Below are 19452 nucleotides of genomic sequence, written 5' to 3' on the forward strand. Positions count from 1 at the left end.
AACATAACTCAATGCAAACATTAGTTCATAGGAATTTTCATTAATACCAAAACTACACATGGGGGCTCCCATGAAGCCAACGTATGGTCCAAGCATTTTCTATGGACAAATCCCACAAACATAACTCAATGCAAACATTAGTCCATAGGGATTATCCTTAGTTACTAAAACCACACATGGAGGCTCCATGCACTTTCATGCGGCCATTCCGCAGCTTCATTGATGTTGCCACCTTGAAAAGGGCAGAGGCTTCCTCGGGAACCTGGATGTTGAATTCACCATGGCTTATCTTGTTCCACTTTCCTCTACTAGAGCCATCTTGTCCGAAGTGCGATGTTGAGGTACTTAAGGTTTGGGATCCCAAGTCCTCCCGCTGAAGTTTGGGAGCATATCTTGTCCCATGCCATGAGACAATGGCCACATGTTCATATAATTAAAATCAGAAGAGTGGAAAATCGACTGTCTCATCAGATAATACATTACATATGTAGACAAGTCCTAACTTTGGTTGGACGATTTTCTATTGTTGAGAACAAATATCTCCATCAGATGGAGATTTTTTGTATGGAAACGTTCTCAAATACAATGTTGCAGCACGATCATTAATTATGAGGTTACCCATGTATAAAAAAAATGTTAGGTAGTTCCATTTTCTATTCTTATGTTAGTTCGCTCCAATCTCTAGCCAAGCCCATATGTGTAAGGTGTAAATTGTGATATAGTTCTTCGACCGAGTGTCCCTCGTTCTTCCCAAAAGAGTTTCTTGTGTTCTCTTTGTGAGAGTCACGCCAGATTTGGTATGCCCAATGGAGATGCAACGTTTCTCCATCGTGGTGGGTGCTCCTTTGTTTACGAGTGCTTCATTGACGTGTTTGCATCTTGGGTTCACCATGTTGTCAGGTGTGTGATCTTCAACCTAGACAAGCTAGCAACTTGTAACTGTTGATGGGGATATTCACTTTGGCTCATAGGAGCATTTGCTCCCGTAACCTACGTTTTAAAGTGTCAAAAAATTCTAAAATAAAATTTTCATGTACATGTACACATTTTATGTTCGTACACAAGTTTTTAAAAAATTAAGAAAATTATGTGGCTCCTGTAAAAAGATAAATTTTGATGCTATAATACAATTACGTACAGAACATTTTTTTGTCTTTTTTGTACACGCCACATAAAATGTTGTTTCTCCACAAAAACTTGTGCACTAACATAGAATGTCACGATGTACACCAAAAAATTTATGTCAGAATTTTTTAACATTTTTAAAATTGTTTTTAAATTATTTTGTATAATGGGAGCATTTGCTCCTATGAGCCAAAACGCCGCCTCCCTGTTGATGGCCCTTTTCTATACCAACTAGTCAATTATCTCATCTATTTAATGAAACCTCTTGGCGGTTGTCCCAAAGGGGGAAAAAAGAAACAATGGTAACAAATATTGCTCAATGAGTTCGGTTGTCTTAGATGCCTTTTCTTACAATCGGAAAACACATTTTGAAGAGTTTCACAAAGAATCTACAAGTATATATACACTCACTACGTACATGTAAAATTTCTTGCAGATTTTATTTATTTAAAGCGTACACAAAAATACAGATAGGATTATTAACAAATATTTTCATGTAGTTCACACCAAGATGTACTGTGTTTTTTTTTTTATAAAATCGTTCAACCTGAAACTTCAAAATATGATTTTTTTTTACTGTAGAAAATTCTGTACGCTACGTACCGGGAAGCCAACACACCTCTCATGTTTTTTCAACGTTTCGTAAAAATCTGTACCCCAAAATAAGTTGATATTACACTTCAGATTTACTGTAAATCTTGTTAGTGTATAAAGTAGGATACCAGTTGTCATAGACAAGCCACCGCTTGCACATTCTCGATTCTTGAGTTGTTTTCACCGACAAGACTTGGAGAATTCTCATCCACGTTGCCTCATGATTTGAGAGTTACTCTTCATATATTCTTGTTTGTTCAGCATCCGTACACTTTGCGCATGGGATTCTCTCTTCTTGGTCTACTCGTTTTTTTCAACAGCAAGGAACCAGAAGATGTCGGTCAACAATTAGACCAAGATTTGTGGGAAGTAGCTTAGGAAACAAAATCGTTTTTTTTTTCAGAAGACCAATTTAGGCAAGTTTATAGTAACAAGAAGATATGCAAGGAGATTTGGGATTAAACTTCTTCATTTATTTGTACTGTCAGTTATACACGACTTTGATGCAAGCTATAATTAACACATACTATAAGTCATCTAAGAGTCACATAAACAAACTGATAAATTTCTTTCCAAATACACAAGGGATGTCACTGTCGAGATCTTGACCTCTTGATTCTCCTTGTCCTTGAGAAGGACCATACCAGTATATTAGGTGCTCAATACCACTGTTCACTGCGACAGTACCAACACTACCCCTTGTGAGCCAGGCCCTATATGCATAGCCACACATAAACGGAGAACTTAAACTGGCACAACAACACGCAAATGCTATACGAGGCAACCTTATCTTAAGAAATTATGTAGCTTATGTCTAGCAAATCCATCAATTCGTTTGCTACCACCAAGCACTACATCATGGCCACATCGTATTCATTTGGTGATGCTGAAAGATTGAAAGATATATGCTAATAACATCGTTCTCAGCAAAAATCTTGGCTTCTTTCTGAAGAAAATCCCTCCTCCAAAGTTCAAAACCAATCCCCCTGGTTTTGTTTGCTGTTGAAGGACAGAAGGGTCAGATCCATACCAACTGCCCACTCAAAGCCGTTGTTATCCTGAAAAGCCAGGGAGATGCAAAGCAAAATAGAAAAATAAAATACTAAAAAATGAAATGAAAACGAAAGCAGCTTGGCTTCAACTCCCTTTTTTGCCACAATTACACTCCCAGAAAAGAACAATCTCTCTTAATCAAGCACCTAAGCTTCACCAAAACTCCAGATTAAAGCCGCTAATTTCACCCAAACACCCCCTAAATTTCCTGGTTTTACCTTCTTCTGTTGTTCCCACGGAGAAGGAGAGAGAGCAGAGCAGCACACCAGTCTCCAGCTCCACCAAACAGCAAGCAGCTCTCTTTCTAGTCCTCTCTTCTTCCACTCCGCTCTCCTCCCTCCCCCACAGCACAGCAGCCAGCAGGCGCACGTTATCGGATTCCGGGCGCGCGTGGGGGCGAGCGAGATCCGGCCCGCCGCCGCAGCACGCACCGGCCACCGCGCGATCTCGTCGCCGCGGGAGCTGCATTGCGCGGCCCGCCCCGCCTTTCCGGCGCTTCCGGGGTGGTCGGTTCCGCCGGAGGCGGGGAGCAGGTCTCGCACGCGATCCATCAGATCCGACCTCGCCGCCGGCCGCGGCGCTGGCGGCGTCGCCATGGAGCCCAACGTGCCGCTCGACTACGCGCTCTTCCAGCTCTCGCCCCGCCGCTCCAGGTGAGGATGCGGGGAGGAATCTCGCATTCCCGCGCGCTTCCTGTGGGCTAAAGGTGGCTGCTTTCTGCGCAGGTGCGAGCTGGTGGTGTCGGGCAGTGGGCGGACGGAGAAGATCGCGTCGGGGTCGGTGAAGCCCTTCTTCACGCACCTGCGCGCGGCGGAGGAGCAGGCGGCGGCCCAGCCGCCCCAGCCCGCCATCCGTCTGCAGCTGGACCGCCGCGCCGCATGGTTCAGCAAGGGCACCCTCGAGAGGTTTTCTTCATATATGGCCTATTATTGTTCTTCGCGTCCGCGATGTCCAAGACACTGTATGCTCACAAGTGCTTTGATTCGCTTCTGCTTGAAGGTTCGTGCGCTTCGTCAGCACGCCGGAGGTGCTGGAGATGGCGAATACATTCGAGGCCGAAATGTCGCAGCTGGAAGGGGCTAGGAAGATTTACGCAGCACAGGTATCAATAATAATCAAGCACTTCTTTTAGCGTTTTTTTTTTCTAGTGCAGTAGCATTTGTCTAAAATTGGTAATTCTGTTTGCAGGGTGTTTCCTCGGGTGGAGATGGTATGTCCTGATTCTTTATGTCTGTTCATACCTCATACTGTTCACACACTTTCATTATTAGAGTTGAGTCCATCTTACAGGAGTTATTCAGTGTGCTACCGGTGATATTATCCGGGAGTGAGGGAAAGTTCTTTGATTATTTTCTTACTTAGCAACTGGTAATTGGCGTGCATGGACAATTAGAGACTCTTGTTTAATGCTGCATACATTGATGCCACTATATCTATTATTCATCACATATTGACATGAAACTTAGTTACTTAGGAAATATATTTAATAAGCAGGTAATAGTTTAGGAAAGGTACGGAGAACACCGAGAATTGTTTTAATGTGTCATAATTACATTCAAGTGTGGCAGTATGTGATGCTTGTGAACATAATTAATATAATCTCCTTCTCTTGTTGTGCTAATTGTCAGCTGAAGCCTCAGCAGCAGCAGATATTACAAAGTAAGCATTTCAATTCCACCTCATTTACCTCTCATTTGCCAAATAAACTTGATTTAAGTGAGTAGAAGATGATCCACAATTAGTATGTACTTCGTTGAGTAGACATTTACCTCTATTTTGCAAAATAAACTTGACTTAAGTGAGTAGAAGATGATCCACAATTAGTATGTACCTCGCGGAATAGATTAGACAGATGAAACTCATTAACTGTATTTCCTGATAAACCTTGCATATTTTGTGTTTCATACTCCATATACTTGTCTGGCTATATGAAATTATTTTCTTTATCCTGGATGATCAGTTGCATATGTTTTCTTTAAATTACGTCACATGGACCTTTCATGGACATATTTCTGGCTTCCATATTTGGGAGCTTCAGAGTGTCCACCCTTTAATCATTCTATGTTGATTATAGAAAGATCAATTGTTAGTAGTTTTATGGAATGTTATTGACTGTAAGACCATGGATATCCAATTTTTCTAATGCCTCTGTTTGTGCACATACAAGACTCAATCTTATTGTATTAGTATAATCGACGTGCAGTGATGCAGCAATGCAATGTGATAGATAAGACATACTACTTGAATGCATGTTTTGTCTGTAGGCTGTGTTGCAACATCAAGTAATTTACAGTTTCAACTCTTTTGATGCAAGCTGACATATCTTTAACCATCCATTATTTATGCCCTGGCTATTTTTGTGCAGGAAGGAGCTTCTTAGAGCGATTGATGTCCGTCTAAGTGCACTTAAACAAGACCTTGTCACGTCTTGTGCCCGGGCATCATCCGCAGGGTTCAACCATGACAGTGTCTCTGAGCTTCTCCTTTTTGCAGACCACTTTGGTGCCAACCGGTTGAGGTATATGCTTGAAACTTGTCAAGCCCAGAACTCAGTTACAGACACGTAGCCTTATGATTATAATTTTAATATTTTGCTGGTTGGTGTTATGTAATTCAATGAGATTACAGTTAACAGCTTATCCGACAATCATATCCCATAGAGGCACGATCCATCAGCCACCAAACTATTTTGGTATCGCGAAAGTCGATGTGTAGATTTAAGTATTTAACACAAGTGATTCCCCATCAGCAGTAGACTAATGTGCTGAAGTTGTCCTTTTTTATGTCAAACAAGCAGATCTCATTTATGATTTAAAACAGCAAGCAGCTGTAAAAAGAAAGTTGATCACTGTTTTTGTGAAATGCCATTAATATTGCACACCAAGTTCTACTTAGTTCCATTTTCTACTTAGTTTAAGAAATTGAGATGCTAGATTGTGGAAGTTGTAAACTTAGAAACCTTAGAACTTAAATTTAGGAAAATATTCAAACCCCCTGTAGTTATTGTTGTGGAAAGTGGGGAAAGTTTGCATGAGAAGGTTCTCTTGGGGTCATTTTGAAGTGGACTGTGATAAAAAAAGATCAGCTTTGCAATTTTCAATCTCTACATGATTATTATGTGTGATTACCATGATAGCACTGGGGTTTCTTAAGAGCACTGTGGACGAATCTGTGGTTCTGCTTTTCTTGGAAATGAAACTAGTAGCATTGTGCATTGAGATATCTTCTGTCCCAGTACTTGTTTCTTTGTTGGTCCTTTTGTTGCCTTTCTTGATGAACGATGTTTAGATGCATATGACAACATGAACTTGTTATATCCAGCGAAGCATGCAATAGATACATGTCACTTTGCCAGCGCCGTCCGGACATCAATCCTCAGCATGCATCACAAGCAGCTTCATCACACTGGAAGAGCTTCGAAGATGGGAATCTTCGTGACTCCTGCAGTTCAGACATGTCTATAGATGAGCCACAGGCTGATCATGGCGGATCCAGTAATAAATCTGTAAGTGGTGCTAGTGTCCCGCATATCGACAGATTAAGTAACAGCCAACAATCAGTAGAGGTTCCACCAGGATCTAGCACTGAACAGCACTCTAAGTCAACCCTTCAGCAGGCAGTAGATAAACAAGAAAATGAAACAGAAGCCCCTCCTGCTCCTGCTAAAGAGCTTTCAAGGCGTTTGAGTGTGCAAGATAGGATAAGCATGTTTGAGAATAAGCAAAAGGAGCAGACTCCAACTTCTGGTAACAGCAACTCAGCAGGTACTGCTAAGGTGGTTCCAGTGAAAGGTGAGCACCGCAGGGTGCCTTCTGTTGCATCCATGGACAAGTTGGTAAGGAGGTTCAGCAGTGTCAGTGACATGAGCATTGATCTAAGTCAAAATGATAATGGTGGCTGTAATGACAGAAGTGAAAGTGGAACTCCTGCTGGGACACCAACATCTGCCAATCAGGAAGCCAATTCATCAAAAGTAAGAGCTGATAAGGATGCTAGTGGGGCTAAGCATCCAGTAACATCTCAGTCTTGGCCATTTCAAAAGGATGGTGACACACCCAAGGATTCTACTACTACAAGTGCTTGCTCCTCCTCAACTTTTAATACTACATCTCCATACTCCTTATCGGCCGCTGTTGCCGAGGTTCCTAAAAAACTGACTAAATCTTGTTTGGAAGATGACATGGCTATAACATCCAGCACTGAGAGTGAGTCATCCTTCGACAAGGAGCAGAGAGTTAATCAAGGTCAAGGCGACGCAAGGATATCAGAGCATGTTGCTTCAAATGTTTCTGGTCGAACCCGACTAATAACATCTCCAAGGACACCTGAGGAAGGTTTGCCAAAACATTATGATACTTTAACTAGCCCATCGTCAGAGGAACATGCGCGCACAGTAGATAAGGAAATCACTTCTGTTGCTCATGAGGTACCAGTTACAAGTGAACAGGTTGGACAGAAAGGTAACAGAGGTTCTCGCCTCCGTTCAAAAGAGATACACGCTGAAGCAGTTGTGGTCGGAAAGAATGATCGATCCTCTAGAACAATTGGGAAGGTGTCAAGTAGTGTTGATCCCAAATCAAAAGCCACGTCCAATTCCCGCAGCAATTTTAGGGGTTCATCTGGTAGGGATGGAGGTCCCTCCACAGAAACTGAAGGTCATGATGCTAGCTTGCGGCGGAAAAGTCTACCACGGAAGGTAGAAAATGTACGGAGAAAGGCTGCAGTTGGGTCTGAAATACTTCCTCCATCAGATTATTCTGGTCGCCCAGGAACAAACTTGAGCAGACAATCATCTAATGCTGAGCAGGAGTTGAGTTTGCTAGGAGGTAAAATTAAACCAGTAAATGATGGAAGTGCTGTTACCTTGGAGCAGACCAGGGTGGCGAGACCAGGGAAGGGGAATCATGATCGGCATGATGAACTTCAAATGAAGGCTAATGAGTTGGAGAAACTATTTGCTGCACACAAGCTAACCACCACTAGGAGAGGAAAGTCTACGGATCCGCAGGTTGATGACACACCTAGGGTAAGTGAGCCAAAGCCTATAAAGGTTCTTCCAGAGAAGATTGACAGGAACCAAACTGCGACGGATAGTATGACTAATAACTTTGATGCCAACGAGCTTCTGAAGATGGTGGATAAGGAAGGGTATAACATCAATAGCACACCAGAGAAACTTGCCATGCTTAGCTTGGAAGAGTCAAGAGGGAAGTTTTATGATCAATATATGCAGAAGAGGGATGCAAAACTAAAGGAGGATTGGAAGATGCAGAAAGAAGAGAAGGAAGCAATACTAAAGGCAATGCATGACAGCCTAGAACGGAGCAAGGCTGAGATGCGGGCCAAATTCTCTCGGTCTGCAGATCTCCCTGACTCTGCATATGTTTCTCGTGCTCAGAAGATTCCTCCGTTGCAATCAGCTATACGAAATAAGGATCAGGTATTAGATTCAATGTACAGTAGTGTAGTACTTTTTTGAACAGAAAATAGCAATTCAGAAAATTCTGGTAGTTCGTTAAATTAACATATACCCCAAGTGCTGTACTCTGGTTTTCCCACTAAACATAACATGTTCTTAATGTTTTGTGAAGTACTGAAAATATGATTTTCAGCAAGTATAGATGTAGAATGTATGCTATAATCATGTGTGATGCTGTAACTTGTCATCTTTGCCTTTTCCAGGGTGTAGATTCTTTCTTTGTAGAAGATGAAATGAATAGTGACTACCTATCTGGCGATGGTTCTTCCAGGAGTGCCGATTCCAGGAAGCATTTTTCAAACAAAGTTGCTTACACACAAAAGACATCCATTGCTCCTGTCCATAACCATAAGCATTCGTCAAGGACTATAAGATCTAGTTATGCAAATCGCAGAAATCCACCAGACAATCCTCTTGCACAATCAGTTCCCAATTTCTCTGACTTCAGAAACGAAAGTACAAAGCCATCAGCTGGTCATAATAGAGCTACTGCAAGGGCTCAGCCAAAAAGTTTTTCCCGTAGTAGGAGTAAAATTGAAGAGTCAAAGAGTATTATGAATGAACATCAATCAAGGGGGTCACAGTCTATGCGGAAAAACTTAAATGGTAGTGAATTAAGGGACACATCATCAGTGAACAAGGATATATACAACTGGGCTCCCTCGGGAACTACTAGTAGCACCCATAAATCTGGTGCACCAAAGTCTTTTCTTCGGAAAGGCAATGGGGCTCACCCTATTGTCGGTATAACCGGATTCCGTGCACCGATGTTTGCAAATGTCAATGATGATGATGACGATTTTCCAGATCAGCAAGAGGATTCCCCAGATGATGCCAAAGATGAAGAATACGAAAGCATTGAAGAGACTCTTAGGGAAAGTGATTTTCCTGCTGATTCAGACAGTGAGACCCCAAAACAAAGTCATGATTTTGGAAATTCAGATGACCCAGGATCAGAAAATGGCGATGTTTCTTTTCCAAGGGAAGCAGCCAATACCAAATTCAATGCGTTTGCAGGAAACATGCATGACTTACCTGGCGAATTACCAGCTCCCTGGAGCTCGCGCCTTCCACATCTATCGCCTTACACAAATGATACCTCAGATGGTGATGCTTTTGTCGATTCACCAACTGGAAGTCCATCACCATGGAATTCTCATTCGCTAGATCAAATAACAGATGCTGATGTTTCCCGGATGAGAAAAAAGTGGGGCAGTGCTCAGATGCCTTTTAGTGGTTCTAATGCATCTCAACAGCCACGCAAAGATGTTACAAAAGGGTTTAAGAAACTATTGAAATTTGGGAGGAAGAATAGGGGTGCTGATGGTTTAGTAAACGATTGGGTTTCTGCTTCAACTGCCTCGGAATGTGATGATGATATGGAAGATGGCCGGGATCTGGCCATAGGATCTTCTGATGATTTCAGGAAGTCAAGAATGGGCTATCTTTCTTCGTATGATGGTTTTGTTGAGAACGAAGTTCTCACCGAACAAGGTATGCTTCAAGGTTTTCGCTCAACACATTCTATTCCAGTATCTTTCACTTTGAGTATTGTTTGTGTGTTATGCTTCTTAACCAATTTAGGATTCAATGTATACCATTCACCTTTTGTCCACTGTCCATCTTTTTTCCATTATTAGGTCAGAGTAAAAGCTAGTAAACCTTTATTTTAATACAAGTGTCTTTCAGGCTCCTTCATTTTTGGGATAACTGTACTTGAGAAGTCTTAACTATTTGTTTTCAAGTCGACGCACCATCTTCAGCTTCTTTAAGAATTTAGAAGTGGGATTCAATATTATATATCCAGACAAAGTAAAGTGAGGGTGGGAGTATCTCTTGTTGATAAGCTAACTACCATGGAACAAATTGTTTATATCTCTTGACCTTAACATACCGTTTGCCACAGTTTTTTGGGTAAGAAATAGTCAATCCCATTGTGAATGACACAACACAAGGGACGAAGTCCTTGTTGATGACATATTGACATGGTATGACCAAAATTATCCCTTTGCAAGGTGGATCCCCCTAAAAGGGGCAGAACTCAAAACTGTAATCCAAAAACAGGGGTCCCCTAGCTAGATCATCATGTGCATGCAGTATTGAAAAGGTTTTCCTGATTGGAAAGACACGTTCACATTCGTGGATTTAATACTTCTCGCTTCTGAGTCTTAAAATAGGCCTTTCAGGCTTTGGTTACCAACTCATTTTGCTCTTCATTTCTTTCCTCCATAAATAAGTACACAGCTTTACGTAAGATCTTAATTTGCAGAACCATCGTTACGTAGCTCCATTCCAAACCCCACTGCAAATTTCAGACTGAGGGAGGATCAACTAACAGGTAGCCCAATTAAAGGTACACATACATCTAGGCATGTATATTCTTAAGTTAAGCTGCTCCATTATTACATAAGCTTGAAGGTGTCTGCTTTTTTATTATCGTCATTGTTAGCACAAATTGGTATTAGTTGTTCTGGCAGTGCTTCACTGAAACTATCTCCACCACAAATTGCAGGATCACGTTCATTCTTCTCCCTCCCTGCATTCCGAAGCAAAGGAGGCGATGCTAGGCTAAGGTGACCCTCAAGCAGCAGAGCTGGATTGTATAAAATATCTTCTGAAACTAGGCGAGGTATCAAATTTTCTTGGATGGTACGCGGACAGTGCTAGCTTGTCATATATAAATACATATCTTGTATCTATGGTAATTCTTATAAGCTACCAGTTGAGCGCTTCCATTGTTGTTGTTTGATAGTGATTTCTCTTTTAATTTCCCCCCTCTTGTGTAGAATTGGGCTTCTAGAAATTTTTGCATTTTTTTCAGTTGGCCCAGAGAACTGTATTTTTTATTGTTTTTGTGATATGCTTGTATCTCCCACTCCATCTGTTTAGTCGTTTGATATATATATCACAAATCCACTTCAAAGCTGTGTATTGTTCAGTAGACCATGCCATTTTCTTTCATTTACATATCCCTTTACAGGTTTCTGGGGCATTTCATGTATAGGCGATATATGACATCATGAGCTTTACTTTCTTGCCCCTTTGCATGACCACTTTTCCTGCTTATTGTAAGCATTTTTTTTCTTTCCTGAAACATATCTTGTATATTAGTTGATTTGAAATGACTGCAGACAAACTCATTTTAAATTCTTGGACTTGAAACATGTTGATGAGTTGCATTCTCTGCCAACATGCAAACTCCCATGAATGTTACCTTTCCTGAATGATAACAAGCAGAAAGGCTTCTGAATCAGAAAGGTTCTCGACATTTTTAGGTTGGATTGCTCTGCTCTTCCATGGTTTTCTATCGAAAACTTGTAAACAAGGAGAGACATATGCAAACTCCTTATGTCCAGTTCCCTGCTCTTCCAGATTGAAATTGGAACGGGATCCTCCTTTTGGAAATATAAAGGTACTTTTACTGTGTGAGTAAAGAACTCAGTTTTATGTCACATGGAACTACATGTTGATGTAGTATTAGTTTCTGGTCAAATCTTAAACTCTTAGAATCAGAATGTGCCTTATATTTCTGAAAGGAGTGAGTATGAACAATCAAGATTGAAAATTCGTAGATAAATAGGCCTATGCATGCATTGCAAGTTCAGACCACACTTTACTGTGTATATAGCTCTGCTATCCCATGTTCCTTGCAGCGTCTACATACTGCGCCCAGCCTAGAGAATAGACTTTGTATTTGTAGATAGATCATGGTGCATCCTGCCACCGGCCATGCACACCAATGCTCTATCTTCCCTAACTGTATTCGGCCTCACATTTGACTTCTGCAATTAAGCAAAGAATAGAGTGAAAGAACGAGCGAGAGATACTGACATGTGTGTGTTGCTAAGCTGTCAAGTTAGGTTGTTAGTAGTGCGGTGCCGTTTGACTGGATATACATATATGCAAGTGCAACTTAACTGGCAATCTCTTTAAAAAAGCTTGACTGTCAATGCGGTGCGAATGAGTAGGAAGGCACCCTATGGCGCTGTGCTGCCGTTGCGCCAGTTGATTGAGACCAAATGGTCTGAAGAAATTTTACTACATGCAAACACCCATATACTCACTCCGTTCACTATTATAAGAGGTTTTGGGCTTTTCCTTCTGAAAATGCATGTATACACGTATTTTAGTATGTAAGTTCATTCATTTTGATTTGTATCTACTCTACGTTGAAATATCTAAAACATAGCGAACGGAGAAAGTAAATTATTACTACTTGTATGTTTTATTTACGGAAACCACAAGTTTAGCTCGAGCTACATGTAGCTCGTTTAAAAAAAATCAAAACAACATTTTAAAGCTTCAAAATGTGGAAAATTTCGACTAGAAATACCTTATATTCGGATCTGTGCAAAAATGATAAACTCTCGTATCAATATTAGTGAACAGTGTCAGATTTCAAAATCTTAAAATCTGTTAGATTTTGTCATTTTTCTGCAGCTTAGAATATGAGGTATCTCGAGTTCAAATTTTACGGATTGGTAGATCCCATCATTGTCTACATCTGGATTTTTTGTCAATTTTTTTTGAAACTTTTAAATCCTATTTTTAAATTTTGCAAAAGGAAAAAGCTACATGTAGCTCGGGCTTCAAAAATGGACACTCGTTTTTTTAGCACTATTATTCCATCGATCTCCTCACAAAGAAAAGACAGACGGCTTACATCCGTGAGACGCGTGTTGCCACTCAACTCACATCCCCCAAGATTTTCTGCTCTTGTCTGGGAGGGGAACACGTAGAAAAATGCATGCATGCGCAGATGGAATATACACCTCTATCCCAAAGCTTAAGATTTTTTTAAAATCAAATTAAATAAGTTTGATAAATTTTTAGAACAATCTATCAACAAAATATTATAAGCCTTAAGTTTCGGGATGGAGATAGTATATGACATCATGCGTCTCGATCTTCACCCTTGTGCAGCCATCGTGTGTGTTTTGAAACATGGGAATATATGTACCTCTATTTTAAAATGCATCTTACACATAATTTAAATTTTAAAGAATCAAAAAAAAAAAATCGCACGTGCATCTTCACTTACTACACACTCACAAATTTGTTTCATAAAAGATCGACTTATCATGTGGCGTGTGTAAAAAGATAAAACGTTTAAAAAGACAAAACTCAGTGCTAAAAATAATGCTTTTCACAAGATAAGTTTTCTCTTTTTTACATAGACCATAAAAAATATTGGTTTTTTGTGAAACTTGACGAACGCACATAGAAAGATGTACATGTAAAATTTTTGGTCAATATTTTTCGATGCTTTGAAATATGATTTTTTGGTAAAGGGAGCATACACACCCGGAAGCCGAATTGAATTTCCAAACTAATTTAAAAATTCTTATCTCATATATGAACATAAATATTTAAATAATTATAATTTCATATTTGACATCACATGTAGGTAAAGCTGAGTTATTTCTATCCATCCGTAACGGAGGGAGTAGATCACACCTCTTCATGTTTTTTTAAGAAAAGATGATTTTTCAGTTCAGTAGCATGCTTCTCTCGGTTCGGTGTAGCCTGGGCCGTGGGCTGGTCGGACGTATGTAGGCGGTACGGATCAAAGGCCCAACAAAGAGCCCATGTAAGGCCCGGCTATTCCAGAGGCCTCTGCTCATCCTTCTCTTCTCTCCTTCTCCAGACAGGAAAAAAAAAACACAAAACTCTTCTCATCTGCCTTTTCTTCTCCGACGATCCGCCGCCCGCCGTCCGCCGTCCGCCGTCCGCCGTCCACCGTCCGCAGCAGCGAGAGAGAGCCAAGGACGAGACAAGAGGCGACGATGATCTACCGCAACTGGTCCCTGCTCTCGTCCACCGTGGTCATCTGGGGCAGCGTCGCCACCGTCGGCCTCGCCGGGATCTTCCTCTTCGGCGGCAAGGTAACCAGCCCCGCATCCGCAATCACGCCCCGGTTCCCCGCACGTGTCGCCGGATCTGCTCTTCCCCCGCGTATGCTCGTTGTATCTGGATTAGGGCAGATGCGGTTGGATTAATCGGTGGGTGGCTAGCAGGAGATTAAGTGCCTCATCGGGGCTTGTAGCGTGCAGTATCAGATTATGTTATGCAACCTTTTCATTTCCTGCGTATTATTGCCATTGATTATAGATTTGAACCTTTTTAGTGATTTTATCTGAGTCAAAAACAATGCCCTGCAAACTAGAGTGTTTCGACATTGTGCACCAAACTCAGGAATTAGAATCAGGCGTGTCAGTAGTTTAATTCTGTCATTCAATTTACCTGGTGTTTTTATTCAACTTGTTTCATGACATGGTGAGAGGTTGATAAGTCAAATCCCAGTTTTGAGGACTTTAGCTTCAATAAAATGGAATAAAAACTCATGATTATTTTGTCAGATTAGATAGTCCTATGTTAGTATTTAGATTTGGTTTAAAGTGTACCTGCCTCTTTAGAGGAAAAGACTTGGTTTACCTATCTGTAGTAAAACGAAAGTTAGCGAATATGTTTTTGAGTTCGAGTCGTTAACACTTTGCATGGATGCAAATGACGTCCAGGACAGCACCACTACAGCAATACCAGAGTTCAACGCCAACATGTCCAAAATAAGAGCTTACGAGTTCACTACATCAGTTTACTTAATCACCTACATACACAATTCATCACACCATTTTTAGCAGTGAAGTTTCCTTTTCTCCACATGGGTGTGTTGTTTGCTGCTGCTGCTTTGCTTCTTGTTCCAATTGCTGGGCTGTTTACTGTAGCTACTTTGCTCCTTTTGCTCATGGCTGGGCTAGCAGCAGGTATGATTGAGCTTTTTCTCTTGGTAGCTGATGGTGTTTCTTTTTTTGGAGCAACCGGCAGGAGCACTGCCTATTCATTAAGAAGAGGGAAATTTGGCCAGTTTATAAGGGAAACTGGCCGAAAACCGTAGCTGATGGTGTTTCCTGTCTAAGAGCAACAGATTTCACCTTGCGCGTTTGCAACCCTATGCATTGCTACCCTTGGTAAAAACTATTTCATCTGTTCATTAATTTAAGACGTTTTGGCTAGCTGAACTAGCTTGCCAAAACTCCTTATATCAGTGAACGGAGAGAGTAGAAGATACCTTTTGTTGTAACAGTTATAGTATGCGATACTTGTTATGTTCTCTCATTTGTAGTAAAAACTAGAATGAGAAGCATGTTCTATAGTCCGCTTTTTAATCCAATTAGTGTTGGCAACATGATACACATCGAAATACTACAGGAAGTAAAAACTTGTGCTACAGAAACTATATCGAAATACTACGTAACACATAACCGAGAACAAAAGAAACTGTGGTGTTCTGCAGTGTACCTTGTTGAACTTGTGCTATTCTGGTTGATGCTAGGTGGGTACATCATGGTTGGAGCAGGAACAATGGCTGTTTCGCTGTTCCCATCTTCAATCGTTTTTGTTTCCTTCTTTCTTTTCTTTTGTGGACCTCTGCAAAATCAGAAATTGATCACTGAATTGATTTATGCACAAAGTAGAGAGAAGAATGTTCAAAATAAATTCATCATACCTTTCAAGACGCACAACAGCCATTTGATCCGGGTCACCATTCCTAGAAGTGTGCCACATCGATGTCCATATTGCTTGCAGATGGGACATTGGTGGGGGCCCCTTTGATCCCCTCATTTTATAAATTAGTGCAATTCATGTACTTGCTGCGCAATTGATCCCCCTCATTTTACAAATTAGTGCAATTGTATGCACACATGGCTTTCCAGGAAGCTGCCACTATCAACAAGTGCATCTTTTGTCTTCCAGATTTACAACATGCCTAAACCCACTAGCACCAAGGCGATTAACTTGAGCAATGTGCTCATCACTTCTGTCCACTGTCAAATCTAGACCCCTTTCGTTCAGTTCTTTAACGATGTGTGGCAAAATAATCCCTTGCATTTTCTTGGAAATCCTTCTTAAATCCTATTTCACCATCAATTTGTGGTAAATCTTGTAAAAAAAAGTCTGCAAGATTCAGTCCCTTGTATTGTTTCACCCAATTGTTGAATGATTCAGCAAGGTTGTTGGTTTCGTAGTCTACCTTGGAATAAGTTGAGAATTGGCTCCTTGACCACAACCTTACGTCGTTCTTCCTTAGGTATTCAATTGCTTCTGCTTTTGCTTGTTGTATGGCTCCCATGTGCTTGCTATAGTGATAAGGATTCCACGAATAAGCTGCTGGCCATAGATGTCCATTGAACACCTTCCGATGGAACCTTTTCTTGAAGTTGGCTACCAGATTCATTATGCATTCCTGATGTTCAGGAGTGGGAAACACATCCTGAACTGCGCCATCTATGCCCTTCCGTGCATCATTGCAAATAGTGAGCCCCTCTGCAGTGCCGATGGCATGTTTCAGCCTTTCCATGAACCACAACCAATTATCTGATGTTTCAGAGTGTAATGACCCCAAAATCAACGGGATATATTGTGGCCGTCTACAACACATGCTGTTGCCAGATGCCCTTTAAACTTGCTTGTTAAAAATGTGATACCTATGGCCAAGCATGGACAAGAATCCATCTACACATAATTTCAATGCAATGAAATAATGAATAGCCTCTTGAAATCTGATAACTCCTGCAATCTCACGGTGATCAGTAACAAATACGCTGGCCAGGCAAGATCTATCAATCTCAGCCTTGAAATTGTACAGTTTGTCAAAACCGTCTTCCCAACCACCCTAGAGTGTGCACATAGCAATCTCCTTCCCGTAATACACCCTTTTGGTGCTGACCAAGATCTTGTATTTGTCATGAAGCGTTCTTTCAGCTCTTTAGGTCTCACAGTAGCATCCTCTATAAGCCAAGATCTAACCTTTTCAGCTACATATTTGCTGGTTGCATGCTTGATGTCTTTCTCATTCAGTTGCATACTTTCACAGCTATGATCCATGGTATTTATCTTCATGTGCCCATCACACATTAAAATGCGCTGTTTACCAAAGCATCAATGAAGTCACGGTGGTTAATCGTGTCCGAGTCTAGAACCTTGTTAACACAAAACCCATTCATATCCTTTCTCATTGTTGTATTAGTGTTTTTTACTTTCAACAGATATGATGATTTGGCGTCTCATTGTTATGATAGTGCAGTTAGTAGCCGGGCACGAACTTGTGTTATCAATCTGATTATTGAAGTTCTCTTTCAGTAAAACAAGATGTGGTGAAGATATATTGATTAAATATATCATCCATTTTTTTATCATAAGGCTGAAATTAAATCTGTTTGTTCCTTGACGCTCTATATTACATTCTTAATCTTATCGTATCTACCCTTAAGCCTTGAAAGGTTAATTTCTTAGTCATTTTCCCTTGGAACCAATTAATTGCGGATATGCAGTCACCTGTCCTCCGGTTGTTTTTGTAGCGCTGAGGCTAGTGAAGGCATATGCATGGTACTTCTAAAGTAATTTTTTCTTAGACACTGCCTCGAGTGAGTCTTTTTGTGGTATAGATTGCTGTAACTATTGTACTACCTCTGTCCACTTTTAGATGTCAAAAATTTGTCTAAATTCAAATGTATCTAGACACTCTTTAGGGCATAGATACATCCAAACTTAGACGAATCTACCGACATCTATTAATGGACGGAGGGAGTATTAAATTTGCAATGTGGGCTCTATCGAGAGCATATTACAGACGGTTGGCACAACTTATCTATATTGCTATTGATATTGCTTGATTCTATTTTTTTTTTCACATGACTGCTTTCAATCTTTTTTATTTGTTTAGCTTACATTCAAACAGTTATCCAGATTTTGTGAGTTGCTGCACTCTTTTAGTTTTATGTACCCACGGTGCAGCATAACAATCTTTCTTTGCATTTTGGCAGGAGAAGTTCCAGGGCTATCTTTCACGTGAAGGTGAGAGGCTGAGGCAGCAGGACAGAGCCATGATGGGCAAGAACTAGTGCAAAGTACAAACAAAATTTCACCGTAATCGACGTATCAACATGTGAACTAGACATGGAACTTATCTCCCAGCACTAGAACTTCTCCAATCGATCCTTGTAATGGCTTTTTTTTATTTCCTTGAACAATCTGCCTCTGCAAATAATGTCTGATGCACATGCTTGTGGAGAACTCATTTCGTTCCACAGTGCTGTATAAATGACTGCTGGTATCTCATTGTTTTGTCCTTCCAAAGCCTGTGATTTGTCTAGCATTCTGGGCTGTGGTTGTGTATCAACCAGTGTGCCATGAACTTCGCTGTGATGATCGGACTAAACAAGTCGATACCGTTACAGTTACGTTGTCCAGTCAGGTCTTCTTACCTCTTGTTGGTGCTATCTGAATGTCTTCGTGCGGATTTGCTGGAACTGCCTGTCCCGACTTTATGATGTTAACATGTACATAAGGTACCACAAGACGAACCTCTGTTCACATCTATGTCATCTAATAGGTGTTGCATTTCATTCCGATTCAAATGCCAGGATTATTTTATTCACAGCACAAGTAGAGATGAATTAATTGGCCCATGACAAAGATTCATTTCGGCTCATGGGTGCATATGAACCCACTGTGTGAAAACACATTTCAACATATCAAAAAATTCTAAAATAAAATTGCGCATGTACATCTAGACATTCTATGTCTGCACACAAGTTTTCATGGAAAAAGAACATTTTTGTGTCGCGTGTAAAAAGATAATTTTTTATGTTCTCACATGACTATTTACGGGATATTTTTTGTATTATTTACACATACCACATAAAATGTTCGTTTCCCCTGAAAACTTCTGTGCGGAATTAGAATGTCTGAATATACACGCGAAATTTTATCTTGGAATTTTTTGACATTTCAATTTTTTTATATTTTATATAATAGATTCATATGCACCTATGTGCCGAAACACCACCTCCCCCATGACAGCGTTACACTCATCTATCTAGGAACCATGTCATTTTTTCAGATTCAGAGAAGAGTCACACTAGCTAATTTAGGCCAGTTGCACGCATGATCCTCTCCTTCATCCACAGCTATCAACATTGATTCAAAGGCCGCCAAGGCTTTGAGTCTCCAGCGAGTGGAAGTACCGCAGCCGAAGAAGACAAGACAGGTGAGGAGGAGGTTGCACATGTCGACATGGCAGAGACCAGGAGGCTGCACATTGTCATGGCTCTCGTGGTCCACAGGCTGCCGCCACCACCATGACCAGGCGACCTGGAGATCAATGTTGGCTAATAGCATGGTTACTGTTTGTATTTTCT

General features: G+C 40.8%; 2 protein-coding genes across 6 annotated transcripts; both read left to right on the top strand.

The window, feature by feature from the left end:
* Positions 1 to 3366: 3366 nt before the first annotated feature.
* Positions 3367 to 11487, top strand: LOC124669373 (COP1-interacting protein 7). 5 transcript variants are annotated; one of them, XR_006992162.1, is made up of 11 exons: positions 3367 to 3425; positions 3498 to 3677; positions 3772 to 3874; positions 3961 to 3982; positions 4401 to 4431; positions 5138 to 5290; positions 6094 to 8212; positions 8455 to 9757; positions 10521 to 10604; positions 10764 to 10880; positions 11232 to 11487. XR_006992162.1 is itself a non-coding variant. In XM_047205994.1 (10 exons), the coding sequence occupies exons 1-10, from the start codon at positions 3367 to 3369 to the stop codon at positions 10826 to 10828; spliced, it is 4119 nt and encodes a 1372-aa protein (XP_047061950.1). In that variant the 3' UTR covers positions 10829 to 11173. The 5 variants fall into 5 exon arrangements, 4 of the variants coding, with proteins under 4 accessions (XP_047061950.1, XP_047061952.1, XP_047061951.1 ...); XM_047205994.1 differs by lacking the exon at positions 11232 to 11487 and having other exon boundaries at positions 10764 to 11173; XM_047205996.1 differs by lacking the exon at positions 11232 to 11487 and having other exon boundaries at positions 10521 to 10589; positions 10764 to 11173.
* Positions 11488 to 13960: 2473 nt separating this feature from the next.
* Positions 13961 to 18370, top strand: LOC124678339 (succinate dehydrogenase subunit 8A, mitochondrial). Its single transcript, XM_047214238.1, has 2 exons — positions 13961 to 14136; positions 18076 to 18370. The coding sequence occupies exons 1-2, from the start codon at positions 14038 to 14040 to the stop codon at positions 18151 to 18153; spliced, it is 177 nt and encodes a 58-aa protein (XP_047070194.1). The 5' UTR covers positions 13961 to 14037; the 3' UTR covers positions 18154 to 18370.
* The last annotated feature ends 1082 nt before the right edge of the window (positions 18371 to 19452 follow it).

The sequence above is a fragment of the Lolium rigidum genome, chromosome 7 (genome assembly GCF_022539505.1).
Source record: "Lolium rigidum isolate FL_2022 chromosome 7, APGP_CSIRO_Lrig_0.1, whole genome shotgun sequence".
NCBI lineage: Eukaryota > Viridiplantae > Streptophyta > Magnoliopsida > Poales > Poaceae > Lolium > Lolium rigidum.

Coding starts and splice junctions, on each gene's coding strand:
- LOC124669373 (XM_047205994.1), top strand. CDS start 3,367: ATGGAGCCCAACGTGCCGCTCGACTACGCGCTCTTCCAGCTCTCGCCC. Junction 3,426..3,497: donor CTCTCGCCCCGCCGCTCCAG/GTGAGGATGCGG, acceptor CTTTCTGCGCAG/GTGCGAGCTGGTGGTGTCGG. Junction 5,291..6,093: donor TTTGGTGCCAACCGGTTGAG/GTATATGCTTGA, acceptor TGTTATATCCAG/CGAAGCATGCAATAGATACA.
- LOC124678339 (XM_047214238.1), top strand. CDS start 14,038: ATGATCTACCGCAACTGGTCCCTGCTCTCGTCCACCGTGGTCATCTGG. Junction 14,137..18,075: donor TCTTCCTCTTCGGCGGCAAG/GTAACCAGCCCC, acceptor GCATTTTGGCAG/GAGAAGTTCCAGGGCTATCT.